General features: G+C 38.8%; 1 protein-coding gene across 2 annotated transcripts in view; it reads right to left on the minus strand.

Annotated features, from left to right (window-relative positions):
• Window positions 1–557: 557 nt before the first annotated feature.
• The window catches only part of LOC141427341 (xaa-Pro aminopeptidase 1-like), a 40,167-nt gene continuing 13,644 nt past the window's right edge, over window positions 558–27,080 (minus strand). The window contains exons 2-12 of one of the 2 annotated variants that reach the window (XM_074086677.1): window positions 8,466–8,581; window positions 7,838–7,972; window positions 7,309–7,515; window positions 5,944–6,160; window positions 5,174–5,441; window positions 4,609–4,870; window positions 3,682–3,889; window positions 2,898–3,131; window positions 1,875–1,946; window positions 1,473–1,627; window positions 558–869 (exon numbers count right to left, since the gene is read on the minus strand). In XM_074086677.1, coding sequence (XP_073942778.1) covers window positions 645–869; window positions 1,473–1,627; window positions 1,875–1,946; window positions 2,898–3,131; window positions 3,682–3,889; window positions 4,609–4,870; window positions 5,174–5,441; window positions 5,944–6,160; window positions 7,309–7,515; window positions 7,838–7,972; window positions 8,466–8,581 — 2,099 coding nt within the window. In that variant the 3' untranslated portion in view covers window positions 558–644. Of the gene's footprint in view, window positions 870–1,472; window positions 1,628–1,874; window positions 1,947–2,897; window positions 3,132–3,681; window positions 3,890–4,608; window positions 4,871–5,173; window positions 5,442–5,943; window positions 6,161–7,308; window positions 7,516–7,837; window positions 7,976–8,465; window positions 8,582–27,080 lie in introns of both variants that reach the window. The other variant, XM_074086676.1, reaches the window with a different exon arrangement.

The raw sequence follows: 27,080 nt of genomic DNA on the forward strand, positions 1-27,080 counted from the left end.
AAATGCAGATTATATGAGTTTGTTTGCTTGTTTGTTACTCTTTCACCTTTACAGTATCTACTTGATCATCATCATCATCTCAGCCGTAGGACGTCCACTGCTGCCCATAGGCCTCCCCCATACTACTCAATCAATCGTGATGAAATTTCGTAGATAGGTAAAGTATCGGTATAGAGGTAATTTGAGAGTTGAGACCGTGAGAAGGACAATAGCCTATAGGGGTTCTCTATCGTTTGCCCTCTATCGTTCTGCCCGTTATTTCTTGTATCGTTTTCTAGAAGTAATTTATTTCTGAAATAGTAATTTCTTCAGAGTTGATATTAAACTAACCTAACCTAACCTACTGCATTATATATGATGACATTTAAAAAATCCTGAAAACAGCACGGTTCTATATATTTTATGGAACGTTGGCGCAAGTGAAATTCGGGGTAAGGAAAACTCCTACTAACATAGGAGGTTTTGACATATACTTAGTCCATTTCCTTTTGACAAATATGGCTGTTCTAGGCAACTCGCGCACCTGAAATTACTTAGCGTTCAAAATCGCAAGGCGACTTCTCCGCTGGCGAAATTACTTGATGTTCTCCAAGATCTCTTTTGATAGTATTGGTAGGCACTGCCAATATCTGATACATAACAGCTTATAAAATCCCGAGGGTTAGGGCAGCTGTGAGCATGAGTGGGAGTAGCGTGGCGACTTTCAGATCATTAGCGGAGTTAGACCTCCTCACGACTCTCTGCGACGGTAGTTCTAAGGGCACTGTCTTGTTCATCATCCAGTAGTACACATCTGTCAAACCCTGGTCCTTGAGCTCTGGGCCGACGGTGTTGCGTATCCGCTGGTTATAGGCGTTTAGCCAGTTTATCTAAAAAGGTAAGACATGGATTATTAGAGACGACTAAATTTTATCAATGACTTAAAAGTGGTACAAGTATCTACTAGAACAGGTAGGTAGCGTAAAGCCTAAACTGGCTAGCGCTAATTATATTATAGTACTCGTATCTACCACATTTTTCTGATTTTAAAAACTTATCCTGCTAGTACAAACAGGAAAGTTTGTGAGTACCTACGTGCGTGTGTGTGCGTAACTCTCCTAACTAATTCCTTCACATAATACGGCTGGAAATATTTTGATGAAATTTGGTATACAGATAGCTAGACGTCTAAACACCTGGGCTAATTATAATCCCGATATTCCCACGGGATCAATGTAAAACCCCAAAATTTTATCCGATTTCTTAGGCCGTTAAAGTATCCCACTGCTGAGCAAAGGCCTCCCCTTTTTTCCGATTCGATTGTCGGATTTAATGGAATATTAAGGTATCTAGTAACAGGTAATTGAAGTATAGGATATAATTAATTACAGTTGTTTATATTAGAAGTCTCTCATTATGATGGGCTGGGTGCATACCTACGTAGCAGACAATGCAGACTAATCTGTAAGTATAAATATAAAGGCTATTCTAACCTCGTACTCCGTGAGCATGGACTTCTCGATCAGCCGGGGCTCAAACGGCACCAAAGTGGCCTCAGCAAAGTTCAGGTACCCGTAATTCTTGCTGACCACCTCCAGCACGTTCCCTAGTCGCACTCCGAACTTCTCCGGTTCATACCAAGCAGGCTCTAGAAAATATGAGTTAATTTTCAAATTAACTGATTTCAGGGTAATGTTGTCTAAAACCAAATATTTAAATATCACTATTAGGTATAAATCTGATTGTGATTTGATTAGGTGCATGCGAAACTGAACGTGTTCTACTACTATAAGTAGAGCTACGTGTATCTGAAAACAATGTCGAGTCTCCTAATTGTTAGGTAAGCAAGAATATTGGTGTCATTAATTTTAAGATATTCAATTTGGCAAGCTTACCGCTCGTAATGAAGTATCCTTCCTTCAGCGTGTGCAAATTAACGTCTTGTCGGTAATCAATGACGACCGGATCTGAAACCATTCGCACATAGGTAAGTCGATAATTTTTAATGCATACGTACTTAGCAGGAGCGACGCATCAGACAACTCTTTGCACCAAACGCTAGATGTTATAATAGAAACGTTGGGCAAGACAATTCTAAATATATCTAGATAAATACAACTGGTAGGTAGATAGTGTACCTACAAATTAGCGCCGAGGTGCATCATGCACGTAATGAGTACCTATCTACAGCCGTCGCTAATTTTTAACCGACTTAAAAAAAGGAATAGGTTATACGTTCCAATGTTTGTATCTTTTTTTTTGCACTTTTTATGTCTATGTGTATTTGGTGAAGTACTATCGTCTCGTAGTCATTATCAATCATCATACCGGTAGGTACTTAAGATGTCGAGTCTCTGCTCACGGTTCAGAGCGCAGCACGCGTGGCCATCGTAGTGAACGGCAGGGAGCTGCACCGTGTCACTATTTATGTCCTGTGCCATATTTGTCATGGGACTACCTTCTCGCTGGTTGAGCGCGGCACCGACGCCGTAGCCGGTGGGGTGCACGAAGTCCTGGCGTGCGTCCCAGAGCGGAGCACGCGCAACAAAGTCAGAGTTATGTTCTGTCATATTTGTCGTAGGACTACCTTCTCGCTTGTCGTGCTACCTTTTCGCCGGTTCAGGGCAGCACCGACGCAGCACGCGGTAGGGTGTTCGTAGTCTCGGCGCGCGGCCAGGTCATAGTGAACGGTGGGCAGCTGCACCGTCACCAGTACCACGGTAGAATTATACCTTGACAAGTTTGTGTGTACACACGGTAGAACCCTGCCAGTCGCACAGAGCTTTGCTGCCCTTATCAAGTTATTTATTTTGATAAGTGCGGCAACTACTGATTGCAACAGTGTTCTCTCTGTCGATGTCACATACGTACTGGTCAAGATACTGTTATGTCCTGTGCCATATTTGTCATGGGACTACCTTCTCGCCGGTTGAGCGCGGCTCCGACCCCGTGTCCGGTGGGATGCACGTAGTCCTGCCGCGCGGCCCAGAGCGGAGCACGCACGGCCAGGTCAGCGTGCGCGGCGGGCAGCGCGCCGGGCAGCTGCAGCGCGGAGAGCGCGGCCAGTGCTCGCAGCGCCGTGGTGTACGCGCGCCGCTCCTCGCGCGCCGGCGTGCCGTAGTGCAGTGTACGCGTCACCATCGTCGTCCCCTCTGGAAAATAATTGTTCAATGTTTGCCCCGTTTTTTTAGGTAATGTAACTATCAACGTAACGCAACGAGTTATGGAAAGAGTTGTGCTTGAAGTTGCTTTTCCCAACAGAATCCGGAATACGGAAATTCTTCAAAGAACTAAAACCGAGACCGACCTTGCTCGAAGAACAGATAACATTGGGGGAAGAAATGTCCTCTAGTGGCGACTACGAACCGAAAGACGAAGCGTTGGCCGGCTTCCCACTAGGTGGAATGACGTCATTGTGAGAGTTGCGGGAAACCGGTGGATGCAAGCGGCAAATTGTTGCGTTCTATAAAGTGGAGGCATTTGTTCAACATTCGCCATCTTCCGGCTGATGATGATAATGAATATGCGACTCATCATCATCTGCTAAAATTACACCACTGCTGGTTAAGCTTCTCCTAAGAACACCACAATAACTGATTGAATGGGAATGGTACCTTCCATTCCTATTCCAATTGCGGTTGGATAAACACATGCCGTTTAATACACGGCTAATAAGTCCTGACTGCTACAAGGCATCCTCACCAACATACTGCCCTCCGGACTGAATGATGAGCGTGGAGTTCCGGTACACCGAACGGCTGGAATGCACGCTGGCGCGGTAGTCGGCGTCGGCGCCGCTCGGGCCGAACGCCACGCGCGTGCGCATGGAGTGCCCCACGTAGTTGGCCTGCGTGGCTCGCGTCACATCCACTTTCATAGCCACTGACACCTCGTTCAGACCCGTCTTCACCTGGAACCATGTAGCGGAATTAATTACCCATCATCAACTGGACGACGAAGAAGGCACCGATTGAGCTGATTTCCTAGGATAACGGTGTCGTAATAAACCAATTGTCATGTGTAAATTAAATTACAGCTCTGTTAGGAAACAGCACCAATTTGATTACCTACATAGACAACGTTCTTCACAGCTGTATTGCGGCTAATGTATGACGGCACCACTATCCTGGGAAACTAGTTTTATACTCGTACATTAGGCCTTTTGAAGCGCCCGGATTAGTGACGTCCCCCAGAGTTGTAGGTACAGTACAATATCTGATACGACTCTATTTCTAGGGCCGGAAGGACATATCAAAGATTTTTGCACGCTCCACTGTGGCAGATATTAATGCAGGTGACTGTACACATACCATTCAGTTAACCATAAATAATACCAGGTAATACCAGGATTATATTTTTTACAACAAATATGTGGGTTTTATTTAGTAAGCCTCGCAATGACTATACATTATACTATAGATATTTGTTAAAAAAAAGATATAAGATAAAAACATGACATCTATATGTATTCAAACTCATGTAGAACATTACATTATCTTTTATCTTTTTTTATTTTATTTTATATGCTTCTTTATTAATGTCCCTGCTTGACCTTGAGCTCGTCGCTCAAAATGCAGACATCAAGGCGATACCTACGTACTAATCTACGTATGGCTCTTAAATTCTTACCATCCCTTCCATATAACTCAAGAGCGTACTCATAGCCACAGCGTCTCGCAAATGGGCGACCCTCATCCCTTTCGCTTCCGCAGCATTCTTTTGCGCTTTCAGGTATATGATGGGTGACAACTGGTACAGTCGCTTGGCTTGCGCCACGCTCTGAGCGATCGCGGCTGAGGCGCCTCGCTGGAACGTGCCTCCAGTCGGGATGAGGATCTTGCTTTCAGAAGCGCGGCGCAGATCAGCGTAGATACTTGTGTAGTCGCTCACTCTGTTAATAAATCAGGGCTTATTTTAAGGCGTCATAAAATTAATCAAGATGTAGCAGATAGCTCGAAGAATTATTGGTAATTTAAGGTCAAGATGAAGTCGCCCCTTTAAAGCCATGGATTTTAACTATCGACCACTGTATGGAAACATAAATATTTACTTTAAAAGGGTGTTTAATCAAACCAATCTGCTGAAAGATTTCATTCATTTCCTTAATTTCATTTCTTCGAAATTAATCCAAGCTGCGAATGTCGAGGATTTAATAATAGCTAAGCATGCTAAGAGTCTGATACACTTTACAAACCTTGTACAGTTGTTAGTATTAGTGAAGCAGTTGTAAACTGCCAGGGCTTCTCGCACAGGCATGGACAGTTTTCCGGGCGGCGCATACACTCTCAGGTCTCTGATGCTGATGATGACGAAGGCCTTGAGCAGGGGAGCGTAGGGCACGTCCCGGCCGCGTACGTTCAGGAGCCAGGCCACTTCATCCAGAGCAGTTACTACCATGGCATCTGCTCCAATTTGGCGGAGCTCGTTGCGGACAGTTTCCACTTTGAAACGCCAGCTTATGCCTGATAGAGGTATGAAAGTAAGTGGACGAAAAACTTGGAATACGAGTATATAAAAATGTGTTTCTTTGCAATCTCCACGTAGCGTGACTTGTGTGTCCAGAATCAAGCGAAAAAGCGATTCACTGCACATCGATGTAGGTACCCGTGGCCTCAGCTGTTATAAGCTGCAACACAGCTAAAACATCGAGGATATGTTGTATTTTGAATTGGGGGACGCATTTAAGATGCTGAAGGACTGATTCTCAAAATATCATATTCTCATTAAGACTGCTAAAAGCTTGGCTTCAATAACTTATTTCCTATTTTCTAAGACTGGTATCTATTTTGTGTGACAGAAATCTATAATGTCGTATCTGTTTATTTTGTTCGATTAAACAGAAACGGCATTACAAGTATCTGTTACATAATGTAACAACACAACAACATAACAACATAATGTCAGGGATTGGTGAAATAGTTAGAAGTAAAGAGATTAAAATATCCTATCTTTATTACGACTGACCAGTGTACTCTGAATGATGCAGGTTCGCCACAATTCTGGAGAACTCGGGTCGGCGTCGTTTCAGGTCCTGCTCCTCGTTCCAGAGCTGGTCGAGCAGCGTGGGCACGTGGATCAGCTGGAGACCCTCGCGCTGCAGCCCGTTGGCCAGGAGTTGCCACTCCGTCAGGGAGGCCAGGCGGGCGTCTGCGCCAACGCGCCCGTTACGACTCAGCTTGCCCTGTGTGTCAGTTATTCCGAAGATTTATGTATTTAATTAAGTGATTTGTTCCGTGAGTAATACCTGCTCGTACCTAATTAGCTCATAAGTATGTTGTGCGGAGATTAACATAGTAGAATATGTTAAAAAGCATTCTAAATTACAGAAAATTTAAACCCTGGGGCCCTAGTAGTTTGATCTATGTCCTCTCAAGCATAGGGTCGTAGGTTCAAACAAGGACTTTCACTTTTGAATTTTTCGAAATGATTTGCCATGAGTCCTATGAGCTCTTCTTTGAAGGAAATCATCGCGAGGGTGTTTGTATCCACCTGCGAAGCAATTCGACGGTGTGTGCGAAGTTCCCAATCCGCGCTAGGCCCGCGTGGGATTTAAATACCTACAGCCCGAGACAGTGTCCACCAGTGCGACATACAGATATAGGCTGGAGATGATAAAATGATTGGTAATACAAGACTTATGGTCTGTTTCACCACCCATTGATTAATTTTATTTGACTCTCCGTCTATTCGGACAAAACAAACAGAGATGGCATCACAGATATCTATCACATAAAATTAATCAATGAATAATGAAACAGCGGGTTAATGTTGTAAGTTGTACACTTGTATCGCAGAAACTGTTTTCCAATGGCAATTCGAATATTTAATAACTTGCCTAAGAGCATAGCTGAGTTACCCAGGAGTAAATTCAGATTTAAATTATATCAGTAGCTTAAAGATAAAGCATTTTATTCAATTAAAGAATATTTAAAATAAGAATTGTCATTATCACATGTTACATTGACCTATAACTTATAACAATTTTTCAATTTAGATTATTAATTAATATTACAAAATTAATTGTCTATTTAGTGAAATTATTTAATAAGTTAATATTTGCATGCCAATGTTTTTGGTTAGACGTGTCACTGCACCTTAACACATTTATAAAACTACTTATTACCATGTCTAAAGCAAAATAAATTATTTAATTTATTATTTCATTAAATCATTTCATTTCATAAGAGGTTAAAAGAAACTACTTAAACTTTATGAGGTGACAGATGTCGTTCCCATTAAACACTGACCACGTGCTGGTCTACGTGGACGAACCGCATGAACCAACAAAATATTGTACCTTATACTACGAGTAGGATACCAGAAACTTACAGCGATCCATTCAGCAACGCTGGGCTGGCCTGGATCGTCTCCATCAAGCACGAGCCAGGAGCAGGACAGAGTGGCGCGCGCGCGCCGTACTTCCCCGGACGGCACCCACACCGCCGCGCCGCCGCTCGCTAGCACGGCTGCCGTACCCGGCCCGTCCCATCCACTGAAGTATTCTAATCGTCTTTCTTCTGCTGATGGCTCCTCACTCTAATAATTGTCATAAAAATACGCTTTGATTAATGTTTAAGTGGGCATTGATATTATTCATCGATTTAAAGCGTCCTTTTGTAGAATTAGTCGTTTAAAAAATGGTCATTTCAAAAAGTGTTTTATTGTAGAAATACGCGTAGTCATTTAGATTAGAGGTGTGGTGGTGGTGCATGGTGTCAGTTCGCGTTGTGGTCCTAAACCGCTGAAAGGGGCCGGGCTGCTTCCAACCGAAGCAAGTGGGGAGGCCTAAGTATGTCCAACAGTGGACGTCCTACGGTTAATATGTTGTTGATGATGATGAATCTAGTCAAGCACATACCAAATGCTCATCGCTGTAGAAGATCAGGAAGGCATCAAAGAAGGCGTTCATTTGCGTGTAGATGTTGTCTCGCATAGCACTGCGTAGACGCTGCAGCGGGCTCGAGGGCAACGTGTCGTCGGGACATGGTGTAGCCTGCTGGTAATTTACATTATAGGTCAGCATAACAGCTTTATATTTTCAATAAAAGTAAATATGTAATAAGTTTACTTTTGAACTAAGATTTACGTACAACTTAATTCGGCTATAGAAAATGTAAAAAAATTGACACTTTTGCTGGCTGTGCATTTTGTGGACTCGGCTTGCATTGTCATCCAAACTAAACATACTCATACTCATACACCTTTATTGGTAATATTATTATTACATGTCATTTTGTTAAATTATTCTAAATATATTCTAAAGCTAATTAATGTAATAACTGTAGCAACCAAGTTTTAAATCGATACCAAAACCGTTCAAGAGTTTTTTCCTGTGGAGACGATCCCGGCCGTACCACCAGAATTTCTCTGCCTGATTATTGTACTGTCCCAAAACTTGCCTAATTAAGTATGATAAATATCATCTTAATCGTACCTAAACAACCGACACTCTACTACTCTACTTTAATAAACTCTACTACTCTAACCGGAGGAAGTTGCGTCGTGAGCGGCGCCTGCGATGGTGGCATCACTACCGTTGGCAGCGTCGGAGGAGTTGTTGAGGCCGTGGTGCTTCGAGGGGTGCTGCGAGCGCCATAGCATGCTGTAGGACAATGAAAATAAAAATAAGAGTTTTCTATGACTTTCCGATAATTAATGTAAAATGTGCCATCTTACACACACACACACACACATCACGCCTGTATTCCCAAATGGCAGAGCACACGAAATCTTAATATTAATTAATCCTATCTTATCCTACTATATAATATTATAAATTTATGTGAAAGTTTGTCAAGATGATGTTTGTTCCTGAATCACGCAATAACGGCTGAACGGATTTACATGAAACTTGGCATACAGATAAACAAAGATCTGCATTGAGACATGGGATACTTGATATCCCGGTAATGCGTTCCCGTGAGACAATATTTCAAGTTTAAATTTAAACAAGAATAGAGGGCACTGTCCAAGAACGGTAACGTATCTCAGCTCTCAAGATGACGTGACGTGTTAACTTTGTTTGCAATCAGTAGATGGCGTTGTGCGAGCGAACGTATTGTCCTTCCAAATTCTTAGCGTAACCAGGCCAAAAACTCCAAGCATTTATTTATTGCATTGCCATGGCAACAAGGATCGTGTAAGTAAACTGTTAATAAATTGTCGTTTCATGGCTCTGTGCACAACATCAGCGCCACCTAGCGTCCGCAACTTTTTTGGCTCTGATGCTCTGACGTTTTGAAATTTAATCGCGACATTGTGACAAAAATCAAACTTATACTTAACGTATTAATTAAATGAGGTAAGTAAAATTTGTTCAAAAAGTGTGTTTTATTTTCGATATGTCAGGGTTTGTTTACTTCATGTTTAGTTGTACTTTTACTGTAAAACGAAAAGATAAAGCTATCTTATTGGTTTCTTTGAATAATAGTAAAATAATATAATTGTTCTTATATCGCTTGTACCTAATAAATTAAATATCATTTTCAGATCAAAATGAGGTTTTGTGAGTATCACTCAATATAAAATTTCAAAGCATCATAACACAACATCTATTACTAAAATTAGGTAGTTAAAGTCTATACAAATTACTTTGTTAATGACAGATTCATGTGAGTATAACAGATGACAGAGCCTAGATTATTTCTTCTTTTGGCCACTATGAGCGCTGCGATAAATTTCATTACCCCCACCTAGTACTTCCCACCCTCTCATACGGAATTAAGCTATTTCTAATGCGGGCGAAGCCGCGGGTTAAGGCTGGTTAATATTTGTGAAGATGTTTGGATGTTTGTTACTCAATCATGTCTAAATCGCTGAATCAATTTATCTGAATTGCGGTATACAGATAGTTTGAGTCCCATACATAGATCAGTTCTTATCCCGGAAAATTGCATAGTTCCCGCGGGATAGCGATGAACAAATAGTACGCGGACGAAGTCGCGAGCAATAACTAGTTTACATTAATAGAACATTCCTGAGAAGGAACTCTACTCGGTATTTCTGTCATAGAGTGTAGAGAACCAAATGGAACCACGGTGTATTTGGTTCTTAACAAGTGGATATCTTTAGTTCAAAGATGATACGGCCCAAGCTGTTTGTGCATGTTTCCCCATTTACCCTCCTAACGCCCAACTTTATGTCATTTATTATAGAGTTTGATGTTCAAATTACAATAAGTACTTTATAAAGGACTCTGGGCGTTAAGAGGATATGGGAGTATGGGAATTCATTAATTGATGTAAGCTTTCGAGCTTTCGAAACTAATATTTTACATTTTGATGAATAAACTTTAAGAAAATTGATCTTGGAAATCTCGGAATTTATTTCAATGATTTTTATTATTATTTATGATTAGTTCTGTTATCATATCCACAGGATCTTTTGAGGTGTGAACTTTTTCATATGTACCCGGACAAACTTATCACGTCTTAGCTTATGAGCTGTGTGTGTGTCCTTTCATCTCTAAATGCGATTCTATAAAAACTCTCAAGAAGGAGAAAGCGGCTAGCGACAGCGGCGTTCCCGACGCGGGAATCTACCGGGGTAGCATAAATTCGATGGGGCCTATAAAGTCGAAAGCTCTGGAAAAGCACATGCGTGCGACAAGGATAACGAGGGCGATAGTGCTCCCGCTTTGGCGGCGCCGGCATTCGACTCGACCGCCCGCTGATCCTTTTTTTTCGCCCCACGCGGAGCGTTATGATTAGGGGCGTAACAGCGCGGCCGACCGCGTTATAAAACAAATTCTGCAATCTAAAAACAACATTTATGGCTCCTTAGTTTTCGAATTATTATAATTATGCAATTTTATGCATAACCTACCTATAAATGGGCATATAAAATATAAGTAGACTTAGATAAAACATAAGTATCAAAATTCTTAATTCATTGGATATACAGCAATTCTTTCACTGACTAAATATAAGTAAGGTACGGGAAGAAGGTCATTGCCCGATGAGGTACCCAAGGGATGTGAATTCTATTGGAATGACGTCAACAACTAGTAGGACATCAGAGGCAACGAGGAGACATTGAGTCCTTTCTCTTGCAACAGCCTACATATTTATACGCATCCACTATTTATTTACATCATTTGTAACTTATGTTACAGATGTGAGCAAGGGGAACCTCCCACGATGTTACATCGAACCGATCGAGATGGTGTCGGCTTACACCAAGATAGCATAAGCATAAAGATGTTACTTTGAAATTTCAATATATAAATTTATTTTCATTTCACACACCCATCCATTGCTTAAAAAAATCGCCTAACTTATTACTTGCTGGCTGTAGTAGTTGAACATAAATAAGACCAAGTCAGACTTTAACTATTCTATATTTTGTATTCATAGATATTTATTTTGAGCAAAGTGACGACAAATCTCAAAAGATCCTTAGTATCATGCACGCAGCGGGAAAGGATACCTACGACAAGCATTCCTCTGGGCCCTCAGGTCGGACAAAATTCCCAAAGGGACGAAATATCCTGCGAGTTACCAAGGCATCATATTAATGTGAGAGGTTTGCGTGACTTCGTCCTGCCCCACAAGGATACTCAAGGATACGGGCAACGACCGCCCCCTCGACATTGCAATGGCGACCGCGTGCGGTCAACGTCATGCAAACGCAAACAATGCAGCGATGCAGGCACGTTATACTGAGAGTGAGAGTGAGACAGCCGACATTGCAACGATATTGCAAATTACTAAGCAAGAACAAGATAAATTATACTGTGTCATTTACGATTCAGGAGTAATTTTAGCATCGTTTAAGTAATTGAGTACTTGAATAAAAAACTTTTGCCTTTCAATAAATTTGCTGCCACTATCAAAGTGAAGTTTGTTTGACTTAAAATCACTTGTCCACTTATTTACTTTAAAATTAAAATAAACCTTTTTTTATATAATAATAATACAAAGTCTACATTTCTCTTAGAAAACATTGTATTAGGCTAAACTATTTACTACACTTATCAAGTAAAAAAATGATTCATATACATATCTGCATTTACATACATAGGTATCTGAGCTATGAAATGCCTGTTTTATACTTCGTTTTTTTAGCATTAGAAAGAAGGTAAGCGATCTTGACGTGTCTTTTTATTGAAAAGCACTTTTTAAAAATAAGTCACAGCAAATATGTAACAATTATTAAGTAGCAAGGACATTGATCATGTACATGTTTTTGGTATTATAGCTCATAGTTACTGTTTTTTTAAAACGTTTTTCGATAAAAAGACTTGTCAAGATTGTTTACCCTTTTTCTAATGCTAAAAAAACGAAGTATAGGTACAGTCGAGGAAACTGATTCACGTACCAGGGTAACCTTTGTGCTACTAATCTAATGTCATGTTGACATCAAATACATCTGCCAAGGAAATCATACCAAAATTGATTACAAAAAGCTTCCATCTAGGTACGTGGTTCAGTTTTTTCGACGTAAGAACCTATTTAGTTTAAATATTGAATCACATGCATTGGTGCGTCTTAGCAAAATAAGGAATTACGAACGTTACTCTAATAAAAGCCCGACCGAAGTCAAATACTGAATGCTTTCAGAGTTCTGCTTTATAATAGGGCATATCAGGCAAAACTGCGCAGGGGGCAACACTAGCGCAAACCCATATAACAACGTCATAGTTCTCTTTATATTTTGTCGCCATGACAGATCATGACCAAAGAGTATAGTAACTGTAGAAATCATGATATATTTATTAGTAAGAAAATAACATGATATTTACATCGACAGTAACGATAGAGCTATATTTCCAAAAATGTAATTGAAATAATATGATATTATGGCATTTAAGATATTCAAAAAAGTTTTTACGGTTTTGTGCTTACTGCACTCTGACGGGAGAAAACTTTAGTAATATTTCCTATTCTTATAGGTAACGCACGTAAAATATACAATTTATTTTCATTACATAACTGTGTGTGAGGGTTTCCTCACCAACCAATATTTCAAAGATAATTGGTAAATATAAATTACATCGTACAATCACACGCAGGGCTGAAAACCTTGAAATATCCATGATAAATAAACGCTTGAACTATGCATGAGAACTGTCAAAATATGCACCAGGAAACTAAAGTCTAGGTTTTATTTACGAGTATGTTAAAAATGAAGATCCACAGTTTGATTATTAGGTACCTATTTAACATTTTCGATTCTAATTAGATGTAAGCAATGAGATACTGTTCTAAATGTTCATTCAAAACATTTTTAAAAGTGGAAAATTTACCTTTAACTTTAACTATCCTAACCAAAACTATTGAAAACAAGCTGTTACCCATGGTTTCGCCCCCGTTACAGTTTTTTTTTTAATTTTGTTTTGCACAGACCTTATCCTGACAATAACGAACACAACATTCGATTCGGTGCCGTCGTTCGCAATCGCAAGTTATGAGCGTACGTATATATACATTTGACAACATCATATGACAAGATTTTAAGTAAAATAGGCATATATATGTACAAATTCAATTTCGTGACTCTACATTTCTTAAGTACCTAGGTACTAGTTTCACGAGATTCAGGAATCTACATTTCTAAATTCTCATTCAAAATGTCAACACATCGTTCAATCACACAAAATCGCCTTTTTTTGCGACTCTACATTTCTATGTTGTTAATAATCAAATATAATGTACTTTTACAATTCAAGACTTGTAAAAGTAATTGGATTATATTTGAAGTTTGAAACTTAGTTTATTAGAATTACCTTCCATCCAAATTCATTCATATCTAATATATAAAATTCTCGGGTGTTTTGTGACCAAACTCCTCTGAAACGGCGTGACCGATTTTTATGCTTTTTTTTGTGTACATATATTCGGTAGGTCTGAGAATAGGACGTAAACTATTTTTCATACTTCTACGCGGACGGAGTCGCGGGCAACAGCTAGTTATGTTATACAAAGTGAAACTAAATAGGCAAAGTATAAAGGAGCAAGCGAAAGCTCGTTTAAGTAAAAACCCAATATAGGGGAGCTTGGGACGCGAGTGCAGATCGGACTTTCGTTTTGTAACTTTCCCGACTTTGTTACCAGGGAATCATGACCGGGAAGGTAGCAACTTTTACATTATTCCCTTACGTGGTTACACCAGGATATGCGACAGCCCCAACTTTTATTTTTTCATCTTGAACTCTACCACTTTAATCATAAAAATCACATTTGAAGAAATATGGGCAAAATTGTTAGGAATGTTGTACTCTCTTCATGTAACGCAGGCAATAGCAGCGTCTCTTTCACTCAGTCTCTGCTTACAAATATAATATATTATATATATAAAACGTTGATAACATGGTACCTAAGTAGTAAGTACTGATAATAAAAACAAGCAATGCTAAGGGCTTATCTAATATTTTAAAATTGGACTTTGAACTGGACACAATTGCGTTACAAATAATCTAAAGGATTGTTAAAATACGAAAAATTTGTCTTATTCTAATTTAAACTAGGAAATGCAAGGAAGGATGTTTTAGAAATTATCCATCAAACAATGGGTAAAAAAAGTGCGTGTGCGTGAGAACAATGGTTTGCCCCCTTTTTATACCAGGGTAATATAGCTTGTGCAGAGGTAACTTTTGGAAGGATACACAATGACGCGGGGGTTACATTGTGTAGGCGGCACAAAGCCGGATCCATTCCGTCCAGTCCCAGAGGCTGGCTCAAAGAGCTCCCAATATGTATTTTTAACATGGCCGCTTGCTTGAATTACATGCGGTGTGATTGAATTGTTGGATTGTGGTCAAGATGAACAGTTTAGAATTCAAGAATTTACCTACTCATAAATCTGCTACAGCAGCTTACCAAATAATGGTAATTACTTTACTTACACTGACAGCAGATATTAGGTTTAGGTATCAGATTATTAAGTAGTGCAGGTACTTCAAATTCTCTCCCCATTTAATTTGAATCTGGTAGAATATCTCAAAAGTCATGAACACGTGAACTAAAAATATAGACATTGGGTCCCCTACCTACTCAAGAATAATCTGTTTAGTTTACATGTAGTGTCCTTCACGTATTACTATGTCAAGGTAATTTTCTCTAAAATGTCCGTAGTAGTAATAACCTAATCCCGATACAGAAGGCAAAGTAGGTACCTACGTTGTTGACGGTAAATATTAGATATGGTTCACTAATATGTTGCAGAAAATCGAATGTCATAGTAATTTCGTTTCACATAGCTACCTTGAGCAGAATCATCATATCAACGAATTACTTTTTGTATATATTTTTTCGCATACTATCATTTCTCATAATTTTGGAAAGCATAATATCGATGAGAATATTATTTATATGTCCGAATAGTTACTACGCAGAAAGATAATATCTCATAGTATTTAGTTTTCATAATGATAAAAAGCAAAATAAAATTTTAACTACTAAACATTACTTGCAATTTAATTATGGTTATTATTCAGCCTACCCTTATTGGTCACAGTAAGTTTCTGGTGCTTCGCTAGCCGCTGCCGCATCACGCTCGCTTCGCTCGTTCGGCTCGCGCGCTGTTGTGTCCGCAGTTCTAAGCTAACTCAACCTACTTATGTAGCTGCTGTGCTGTTCTGAAGCTACGCCTACTTAATGCCCAAACTAGTACTTCACTATGCCATTATGCCATATAAAAATCGGCGATACTATTGTTCTGCTATTTAATATTCTACAGAAGTATATTCGGCGATAATAGTGTTCTGCCATTTAATACTCTGAGAAATGACTATTACTCGAACATCTATCATTCTTATAGTTTCGAAATAATTTACAAAGTATGTAATATCTATTTATTATACAAGGGTGGAAAAGGTTTAGCGCGAGTGCTTAATATTGAATGCTGAGCATAAGCGAGGGTTTCAAGGTATGAGATGCTAAAACACTTTACTTTTACTATTTATTATTTGTAGCCTACCTATTAATTTAGTTTCAGTTTCACTTTCAAACAGAAATATTTATTGACCATGTTGTTACATGTCATATACATTTAGTACGTCATATGTATAATTTAACAATTTTGGTAACACTACACTGGCTGGTTTATAACACTATAACTTATTACTTAAAATATCTTTTCTCTTCTCTTAAGAAATCCTAATGTATGTACATACTCATTTATAGAATAAAAGGATGAGAAGGATGGGAAGGAAAGGAAGGAAACCTTAAGCAAGTCCAGACCTTTGCTCCTAAAATCTCATTGGTAGACCTGTAGGTGTTTTGATTTTTATTGGGAATTGGGAAACCTTATTGGAATACGTATCATCTCCAAAAAAAAACTCTATTTACCAAAAAAGAACTCCGAGCAAAGATCGGTCACCTAGATACTGTTTTATACGAGTAGGTTAGGTACACGGTGTTTTAATTGCAATATGTTTTAAACCAGGTTCAGGTTATTCAAATCAGACATTCCATTCAAAAGATATAACGAATTTAAAAATGTCAATCTAACCAAAAAATGCATTTACTCCCCAGCTACGCGCGGGCGGGTGCAGTTTTTGGGAAATAGTAGAGCTGAAAAATGTGAGACCGGGAGATGGTGGGACAAAATATTAGATGATTTGTACCAGTATGGCGGTTCTTCAGGGGTCTAATTACGGAATGACAAAAAAGAAAATGATGGTCATAGCGCTGGTACCGGCGTCCTAATCACATGGGCGTTAATCGAACGTGTCGGATAAATGACGAGTGACGAACGGTTTGTTCCAAAAAAATGATTGTATTTTCCAATAGTCGATAAAAAAAGATGTAGGCGGTAGCGTAATGCCATATTTCTCCAGTGTGGCTTACAGCCCGCCATACCGACGCGAATACATTAGATAAAAAAAAAAAATTCAACCATTTGTTCCAGGCTAATTTTTGCACAGCTAATCATCATTGAGTAGCCATTCACGAAATACACCATGCCATACTTTTCTGGCGGTTCTTGCTAATGTCTAATGTTGTATAGGTACGGAACCCTTCGTTCGATTTTTTTTGCCTGTGCGAAGCCGGGGCGGGTCGCTAGTATTAAATAAATTGACACAAAAACAAATATTTGTAATTTTCATACAAAGATATCTGCTAGACTAGAGATCAAACCTCCTCATTTAAGCTTCGTAGTTTCATTCTTGAACAAAGCTCCTTCCCTCTGTAACCCCCGCCCATATCGGTTGCAAGTCGTGTTGCGTCACATGACGTCAATTTTCACCAGGACTACATGGCAACGGCAGATGCTAGAGAAAACCTGCCGGGGTGGCTCTTATGGGTAACACTTATTTATGCCAATATAACCAAAATTAGATGCATAACATGCGTAAGATTTTGAAGCCTCTTATACAATACCTGAATTCAAGGGCGTAACTAGCCAGGGGGGGGGGTCACGGGGATCATGATCGCCCCCCCTGGACCCTGAATAACAGTGCATATATTTTTTAAACTCTGATGTGATAAAAGACAATTGATTTTGTATGTAAATAATTTAATGATATTCTGAATGGATTTAAAGCGCCTTTGTGTACTACATGAGAGAGCTCTCACATTTAATAAGTTTCTGTGTTTTATATGCGAAAAAAAAATCTGGAATTGACCATGTGACCTCCTCCTTCTTGGCTAGAAAGCTGGATCCGCCCTTGCATGGGTTAACAACATAACAAGACAAGAGTTAAGTAGAGTCAAAATGTGTGGAATTCTCATACATAGCCTCGGGTACAGTTTTTTTTTACTGGAGAGTGTATGCGGCCTTTAATGTGTATAAAAAATATCACATACATACTAACATACCAGATTTGAGCGAAAAACAATACTTCCGTCGCAAAAGTGATTTGGTTTTAGCCCGCCGTGGTTTTAGAAAAGGATAGAAAAAGTCATGCTCTTGGGACGCAATCCAAAAATACAGTCAAAAACAAAAAGTTATATTTCTTGCAAATTGATGGTAAATCGGAACCTATTGGGTACTTCCAGTTGGCTCAGAATATGAGGGTAGGTAGTTCTTAATTTACAACAAATCACAACAAATAAGATAGTCAGAAAATCTTAACTTTTTAGGTCTGTCTTTATGTGAATAATAGGTATCTGAAATGACCCTATACTAAGTACATTTCGCTAAGGAGAGGGACTCTATTAACACTGGATATCCAATAAACCTAGATTTCTACCGGACCCTCGGCGTACGAGCTCAATCTGCACTTGGCCAGTTGTTTTCTTCATTCTGTCTGAAGCTATCGCGCCACACGCAAAAAATTTAAAATAGAAATGAATTTTTCATTTAACTATGTATGCTACCTGATATATTACATATTCATAACAAAATATACCTACCTTATATACACATATCCATACAAATACAAAAGAGACGTGCCTTCAGGCGCCCTCTCATGTAGATTCACTAGTTCTATTGTAACTTCGTAACCCGTTCGCAGCACCCGCTAACTGGCTACCAGGCGCGCCTAACCCAGCAGGAGGTAGAAGATCGGCGCACTAAGTAATAGGTGCCTAGTCGACACGAGAAGATGTTTTTCACAACTACTACTACATAATTTTACTCACACATCAATGCTGCATTCAGCTATGCAAACCAAGAATGTGTGCATGCATACTCGTACCAGTTAACTAATATCAACTATGTAAGTCTGTATGTCGAACTAAAACAAAAGAATATCGTCAATAGATCACTACTACGACTACGAACACCAACGTTTAGCAATTAGTTATTTAAAGACTCTAAGAACAATGTTTGTTGTTACATTGAGCTTAAGCGGAGATTTTATAGGTACGAGTACTATTCTTTTTCTTTCACTTTATAAGTTCAACAGTTGTACTACAAAGCTACTGTTACACATCGATGGCAAAAAGCGGAAAAGTAATAACCGCCACCTGGCAATTTTTTTTATTGCATATTCGGAATCAGCGAATTTTTCTGCGTCGAATGGCTTCATTGCATGGTTTCATAGCTCTGCGACGCTTAGAAAAAACTGAACACCAATTCAAAACGAATGTATTTTTTTGACCATTGCTACATCTAATTGATATAAACACCAAAAAAACAGCAAATTTTTTACCAAGTAAGCTTACGCTAATTTCGATTTTGCATATTTCGACGAGTACGGTGGTTGCAGCGTTGCCGAAATTCTGTTCAGTGGCGGATACAGCGTTTATACATGTAGTTAAAAATGAATCAGGAAATTTACTGCATTTTATCGTAGGTATAATATATTATCTATGATCGATGTTTACTGCATTTTACGTGAAAGTGATTTAAAGTCATAGTTACAGCATTTGAAACACATCGTGAATTAGGCACGGCTTCACTTTACCGCAATTAAAATATGCGCTCGCGGGGGTTCAGTGGTCGCTTACTGCCTTCGAATCGGTCCGCTGGTGATCGCCGAGCTGGGTCGTGCGTAGTGTGAATTTAGTGCGCGCAGTATCTGAGTATTAGGTTTAGTTCTAGTGTTTTTGGAACATGGATTGGAAAATAATCGTTATTTTTATTGTTTACTGTTGGTAATATGCTATTTATCATCATATCAGCCTTAAAACTTCCACTGTTGGACTCCCACATATACCTACCTCCGGTTACTTCGGTCGGAAGCGGTCTACATCCTCTGTGAATCCATTTGACCTAATGTGTGTGTGTGTGTGTGTGTGTGTGTGTGTGTGTCTAACAAATAAGGTAGCATAGTGAATTCAACACTAGGCATTAGGTTGTCTTTGAGGATGAACTCTGGTTGAGTTCGAAACGCGTCACGTGGTGTTGAGGTGAAGGTGCTACATGAACACGCATTTGTTGCATAGACGTAGCTATTATAAGGTCGCCGGTAAGAAAAATACCTAATTGTTTTCAGTTTAGTAATATGAAAGCCTGTTTAAATTTTACTACGCAGTTTAAAGTAACGTTTTGCAATATTTTTATAGAGACACATACTTAAATACTAGTCAGTAGATGAAATTTTAAGACGATAACTGCTCCTACTGGGACATTTTTAATTTCACCGATTTTTTTTTGGCCGGTGGCACTTAATACATTTCAGTTAGTTCTTTTATCGAATGTGATGGCATTCACGTCATATCAATTTCCCTGTTGAAATAAATTTGCAACTGTTTACAGCATTTATGCTTTCTGGAATTCTTACTGGGCGTACAATTTCCATACATTATCTTTTTCATTTAATTACAGCGTTTTTCATTTTAACGAAAATAAAAGTGCCATTGGCGTATAAGCGACCCTAATAGGAAAACTAGTGACTTTCATTAGGTTTTGAGAATGGGAATTGAAATTAATGTATAAGTTATGTATTTATTCCAAATTTCGAATGTTTCCGTTGGTAAATGAAGAAGTTATGTTTTTTTTTTCTTAAAATTGAAAAGTTTTTTGGCTCTGGTGTAAAGTATGCATTTTGGCGGTTACTACGTTTCCGCTTTTTGCCATCGACATGCTCGTTACTAGCACAAAAGCTGCTACTATTTATTGAGCAAATGCTACCTGCTAGCATGTGTGAATAGGACACGTGCTACTTATTAGTAGCATTCTTATTTATTAGCATGCTAGTAACGAGCATATCTAAGGCAGCTTTTACTTATTCTGTGTCAACAGGCAGGTTAAAGCCCTGCTCTTTCGGATAGAATGTTCCTTTTACCAAAACCTGTCTTATCTATATACCCTAACCCTACCTGTACCCTAGTGGTTTGACCTATGGCCACTCAAGTAGAGGGTCGTGGACTCAAGCCTGGGCCTTTGAGTTTTCGAAATACTTATTTGAAATGTAATTTCAATGACTTTCTGCCAAGTTTCTTGCGGCGCATTCTTCTTGGCAATGATGGTCTTTCAGAAAGCGCTGGTAGTTTAAAAAACGACGTGTAAAAGTGCCCATTGCGGCCTATTTACTGAATAAATGATTTGAATTTGAATTTTGAATTTGAATTTGAAATTTACCGTGAGTTTAACGGTGGCGGAAAACACCGTAAGGAAATCAGAACATACCGCAAAGAAATTCAATGACGTGCGAAGTTCTCGATCCGCATTGGACTCGCATGGAAACCACGGCCCAAGATCTTTCAATCTGAGAGAAGTCCTGTGCATTATTAATTACAAAAATAAGGTTTAATTTAAATGTATATTCAGAGACGCATGGCTAGATTTCACAATCCCTCTCCATGTGCCAAAGACCAGTTACTCTGAGCTCAAGCGTCATATAATATTGTTTAACATTACTATCAAGATTTTGTGCCACAGAGTTCATTTTGGTTGGTCGTCGCAGCGTGAGTAGGTCGTTGCACCACCTCGCTCGGCTGCGGCCCTGGTGCATCGACCGGTCTTGACGCATGTCACTGCGTCATGGGCGTGTGCCGCGCTGCTGCTGTGTAAACACGGCGTGGTAAAGTTTATTTAATTTAAGGTAACTTACTCTACACAAGCAGCGGTAATGTGGTAACTAGTATAGGTTCCATTAGTGTGTTGTACTTTTACTGCGTGTTGATCATATCATGAGCAAGACCACATACGTACAGACTGAATTAATTAAATGAACGATGCGTATACTACTACGTATTTAGTAGTGGTGAAGCTAAGAAACACATCGATATAATGTCCACATGCTACCTGACACATGTGTCTGACCGTCCATATAGGCCACGTGTCGGAAAAGGGTTGCACATGTGGGCTAGAGATACCAGAGCCGCATAGAGGGTGCGGAGATCGAATGTCACATATGGTACGGTAGTGTGTGATCCCCTTGCGTGAGGTCAGGGTAGCGGAGGGGTGCGCACGAGACGAGTTGGATGTGTGAGTGCGGGTGCGTGTGTGTGCGCTATTATATGGAGTACGGGTTGCGGTGTTACTAATTATCATATTCTAGTAGGCATGTGTGATTTCGTAGCAATTGCTACGAGAGTTTTTTATGGAGTGACTAAAGCAAGCTTTATCTTTTCATTGAAATGTGAGAGCGGATATAAGTTATCTAATACTGTATCATTTCATTATTTAATGCAAAATTGGATAAAGAAAGATATATACCTATGTATGTATAACATAAAGCTGACCAATTGCGCGTTGGAACGCGCGCGGTGTCCAGTTTTGTACTATTTACTAATTTGGCCTACTCGTTCGTTACCCAACGTGTAAAGAAAAATAAATTCATTTTAAAATATATTTTTTCAAAATTTTCAAGCTTTAGCTTGTATAAGGAGAAAGGATACTGGCTTCTAACAAAAGTATTATGTTATGTATACATTTTGTTGTTTTAATAGCGATTTATATGCTGCTTTACAGTTTGAAAATTACACAATATTACAGACGGATGAATGGACGAACATAGCAAAACTATAGGTTGCCTTGTTGGTTGTGGGTGGGTGTTATTATTGTTGTTGTAGGTTCCGTAGAACTCAAAATGAGCTAACGTACTGTCATTGATAATTTAAAATGTAGAGCCGAAAATCAAGAAGTAATTGGGTAGGTACTCGTACATCCATACTAATATTATAAATTCGAAAGTGTGTGTGTTTGTGTGTATGTTTGCCCGCCTTTCACGTCGAAATAGAGCGACGGATCGACGTGATTTTTGGCATAGAGATAGTTTATGGGCCAGAGAGTGACATAGGCTACTTTTTATCCCGGTAAAATGTACAGTTCCCGAGGGCACAGCGCGCGATAACCGAATTTCACGCGGGCGAAGCCGCGGGCCAAAGCTAGTAACTATATATTTTGAACAGGAACATTTAGTAGAAGAATAGTTTTCTTTCGGGCAAAAGCAAAATATGGCTAACTATTAGTTAGTGAATATTTAGATGATTACAGACGTAGACAGACAGACAGGTATATGGGTTACCTTCATACTAAATTTTTATAAATCTTTTATAAGTATCTATATTTTTTATAAGGAAACACATATTTTTTGATTGCGTTGACTTAGAAGTATGCTAACTCTACTTACCTACTCCACTCTACATGTTCCTGTGCAAAAGGTTCTTGACAAACACACAAACAAACCATGTGATTCTACAAGGGTTCCGTTTTTTCTTTTGAGGTAAGAAACCCTAAAACTATACAATTCTAACTAATTTGAATGATTTGAAGGGTGCTCATTGACAATACAACCGACTTTCTATCTCTCTTTCACATTATACTGTGCGAAGAAAGCAGCTGCTTTCATTGAGTACATTCCATTCAATCTCCCTGCGTTTATGTTTCCCTGGTACATGAGATTCAAGTGAGGCCATCTTTGTTGGGCTGTTGTTTTTTTTTTCGTTCGCCATTGCGCACGCAATGTTTGGCGTGCACACAACAGTAACGATTTTTAGGGCTCCGTACACAAAGGATGCCAACGGGACCCTATTACTGAGACTACGCTGTCTGTCTGTCTGTCCCTCCGTCACAGGGCTCTATCTCTTAAGCCGTAAAAGTTAGACACTTGAAATTTTCACAGATTATGTATTACTACTGTGGCCGCAACAACAACAAATACCAAAAATAAAATAAAGTTACAAATTAAAGGGGGTCGTCATACAAGAACGTGTTTTTTCAGCGATTTTTGGTTGCTAGGCGTTGTTAGCCGTTGCTAGGCGACCAAAGTGACAGCCCCTATGTCGTTTAAATATTTACCTTTAAGTTCGCGATTTTAATGATGTTTTAGAAAAGCTTTGATAATATAATAGTGACTGTCTGATTGTGTGGTTTATTCGTTTTTGTGCAAAATTAATAAAGCAATTTATGAACCACAAACCTCAATAAAGCTAACTTTGATAAAGCACTTGCCAAATTCGCATCGTCACTAATCACTATGTTTACCTATTGTTTCTTACACTAAAAAACTTATACTAAGTATTTAACAGTATTTACGAGTACAAGGTTTATAATACAGTTTAAAACTTATTTACACTAGTCGAGCTTCTTATTATTTAATTACACAAAATACGAAGTCCGCCGAATTTCCCGCGAATGAGCCGCGCTGACAGCCTTCTTTTTGAGCCGACTTGAAATTTCACAAAAAGTCCACAAAAAGTACATTCGGCACAAAAAGCTTGTATTAAAAATGAAATTTTTAACAAAAACTTATTATAAGCATTATATTTACTTGCTCTTACTGTAACTATGTTTGCTCGGGTGGAATCTTTCTACTCAAATTTGAAATGAATATCTTCAACCGATTGAGCTGAAATTTTACACGCATGTATAAATCTGATGACAATGCAATATTATTTTGACATAGATTTGATCTGATGATAAAGCTAGCGGGTGACCGCAGGAATTCTGTGATAAACGACACGACCGCATCGAGTAGAGGACTTTGGTAACCAGGGGTATAAAGTACAGTCAGCAAAAAAAAAAGCTTATATTAGAAGATTTAGAAGAATTTTAAGAAAAACTTTTACTGAACTGTTTACGGAACCCTTCATGTACGAGTCCGACTCGCACTTGACCGATTTTTATTTCAAATCGTTTCATAATTTTTGTATGCACCTAACATTAAGCGGTGTTGAGGTAGATAATAATAAATAGGATTAATAATAGTAGGAAATATATAGAATGTATAAAAGCTTACTATTCTTGTACCTACCTATAAAATTAGGTAAGTACCAGGTTTTGATATTCTTTCCAGTTTGTAATAATCTAGTTTCTAAACGATAAATATCTAACTTAACGTAAATTAAACACACCAACATAGCTACATACAATAGGTACTAGTGAAAAATGTGTATTAGATTTTTCAAATACTACGAGGAAAAGCACCTACTTAGTTTAGTACCTAGTTATTTCATACGAAACAGGACACAGACTACGAAATAGGACTTTGAGATCACACATAAATTGTAGGCAAGTAGGTGTACGTAGCATAGCACCGAAAACCATATAGCAAGTGTTTTTTTATAAGACTTTTACATGCGCGTTTTTTGGTTATTTGTGTATTAAACATATTTACAAGAAATTAAACGTAAAAATAGAAGCTAAATAAATTTAAAATTTGACAGTTACCTAATTAAAAAAATTAACTTGGCATCCCGGTAAATTTAACAAAACAGATATCAGATCAGTGTCTAGTGGTGGTTAGGACCTTGTGCAAGGTCCGCCCGGATTGCTACCACCATCTTGCTCGCTAATACTGCCGTGAAGCAGCAGTGCTTGCACTGTTGTGTTTCGGCGTGGAGAGTAAGACTACCGGTGAAATTACTGGCACTTGAGGTATCCCATCTTAGGCCTCTAGGTTGGCAACGCATCTGCAATCCCCCTGGTGTTGCAGGTGTTTATGGGCGGTGGTGATCTCTTACTATCAGGAGACTTGGTCGTTTGCCATCCAGTCGAATAAAAAAAATATTGGTGTCACGAAGGTCTGCTACCTATTTTCTTTTTTAATTTCGATTTAAATCGATTATTTACAAGTGGCATGTCTTCACTTGTCTTGATTATTATATGAATTGGGATAAGTTACGTCATTATTTTCGCAGTTCTAAAAAGCAAAGCTACGGAAACAAAAATTTAGAACACACACATTTAACTTAAGAAATTTTACCTAGATTCAAAAATTATATATATACTAGAAAGAAACTACATATCTACCAAATAGTTACAAAATTTTAGGAAGCCCATACCGCTCCACCGCCTCTACTCTCGCGCGTTAAAGTACCTACCGTGTAGGCGTTCTCCTCAAGAACCTACGGTACCTACACAGTCCGAGCCGTCTCCAGCGTAAGTACCTCGAAAACGCCCTTTTGTTGGAAATACTCTTTCATTCATATGAGATCCTGGTACCCAAAGTCATTGGGAGTGACATGTCCATTATTTCTTGCTCCAAAGAAGCCCTTCGAATTAATTTACACCTTCATCAAGCCCGTACTGTGCCGCCCAAGCCCTTCCTCATTACCATTTATAATTACCGTTAATTGTGATACTAAAAACAAAACGTCCCAAGATAACGTCGCGTTTACACGAGCTTACACGCTTCGAAACAACCTGAATAACCTAATACAAGTTTGCCGTGACTACACAGGCTACATACATCATTTGATTACACAATAAAATGTTATTTTGTCAAATAATTATTGACGAGCCCTTTAAATTATTTATAATATAACACAGTTTACTAGGAAAGCATAGTGAGCGAGGAGATAAAAAGGGCCGTCTAAGGGCCTATCGAAATTCAAGGTTTGGCTACGCACAGGGCGTGGTTTCTTCAGCCAATGAGAGGAGAGTGTCTTACGCAAGAATTCACGCACTCTGTCGCGCGGCGAGCCCTTTACCCGGCGCTGCGAGAGTAGCCGCTTCGGGTACTTAATTTAACATGAACGGGCAAAATAACACCAGTACAATAAAATATTTATGAAATAATATTGGTAATTTTTGGATCAAGGTGCTACGCCGTAGCTCTCGTAGCAGACAATTTAGGGTTTTGTTTAAAACTGGTTATGATCCCAATTCTTATTGCCAACAAGATCTACTTAAACTCAGATTCAAGTTTTCTGAAGACAATGGTACCGATGACACCATTGTTGAGGCTTTAATTACAATCCCTTTACAATCCGTGTCTGACACTGTCATGCATTGCTTCCAGTCTTATTTTTACCGACTCTGACATATGAGCATATTATTTGGGCTTACGGCATACCTATACCACCGAAAATTATGGATCACAAAATTTACTGAACCACACTCGAATTGACAGTAATATTGGGTTCAAATGTGAAAATAAATGAAATGATAACCAAAAATATTTTTAAATTTCGTTTAATTGGGAGGCTTTCGAATTTTTTGCGGCCAGTAGGTATTTCGTTATTTTACCTTACTGCCCGAAGGAGGATAACTTACTTAAAAAAAAGTTGAACTACGCTTTTTTAAATTGAAGACTTTTTTAAATAAAACGTGCGATATCAAGTTTTTTTTTTCACTGGTCAATAAAACAACAGTTTGAAAAATCAAAAGTTCTTTGCATCCGAAATCAGTCTCTAGTAGCATAGAGATAGAGGAAAAATTGACAGTTTAAAAATCGATTAATGCTCGATCGAATAAGTGATTTCTAATTACCTCAAAATTATAAACACATTTGTATACTTAACTAGCTTTTGCCCTGTTGCTTCGTTTGTGTGCTGGAATTTGGTTATCGCGCGCTGTTCCCTCGGGAACTGTGCATTTTT

Source organism: Choristoneura fumiferana, chromosome 4, assembly GCF_025370935.1.
Source record: "Choristoneura fumiferana chromosome 4, NRCan_CFum_1, whole genome shotgun sequence".
Lineage (NCBI taxonomy): Eukaryota > Metazoa > Arthropoda > Insecta > Lepidoptera > Tortricidae > Choristoneura > Choristoneura fumiferana.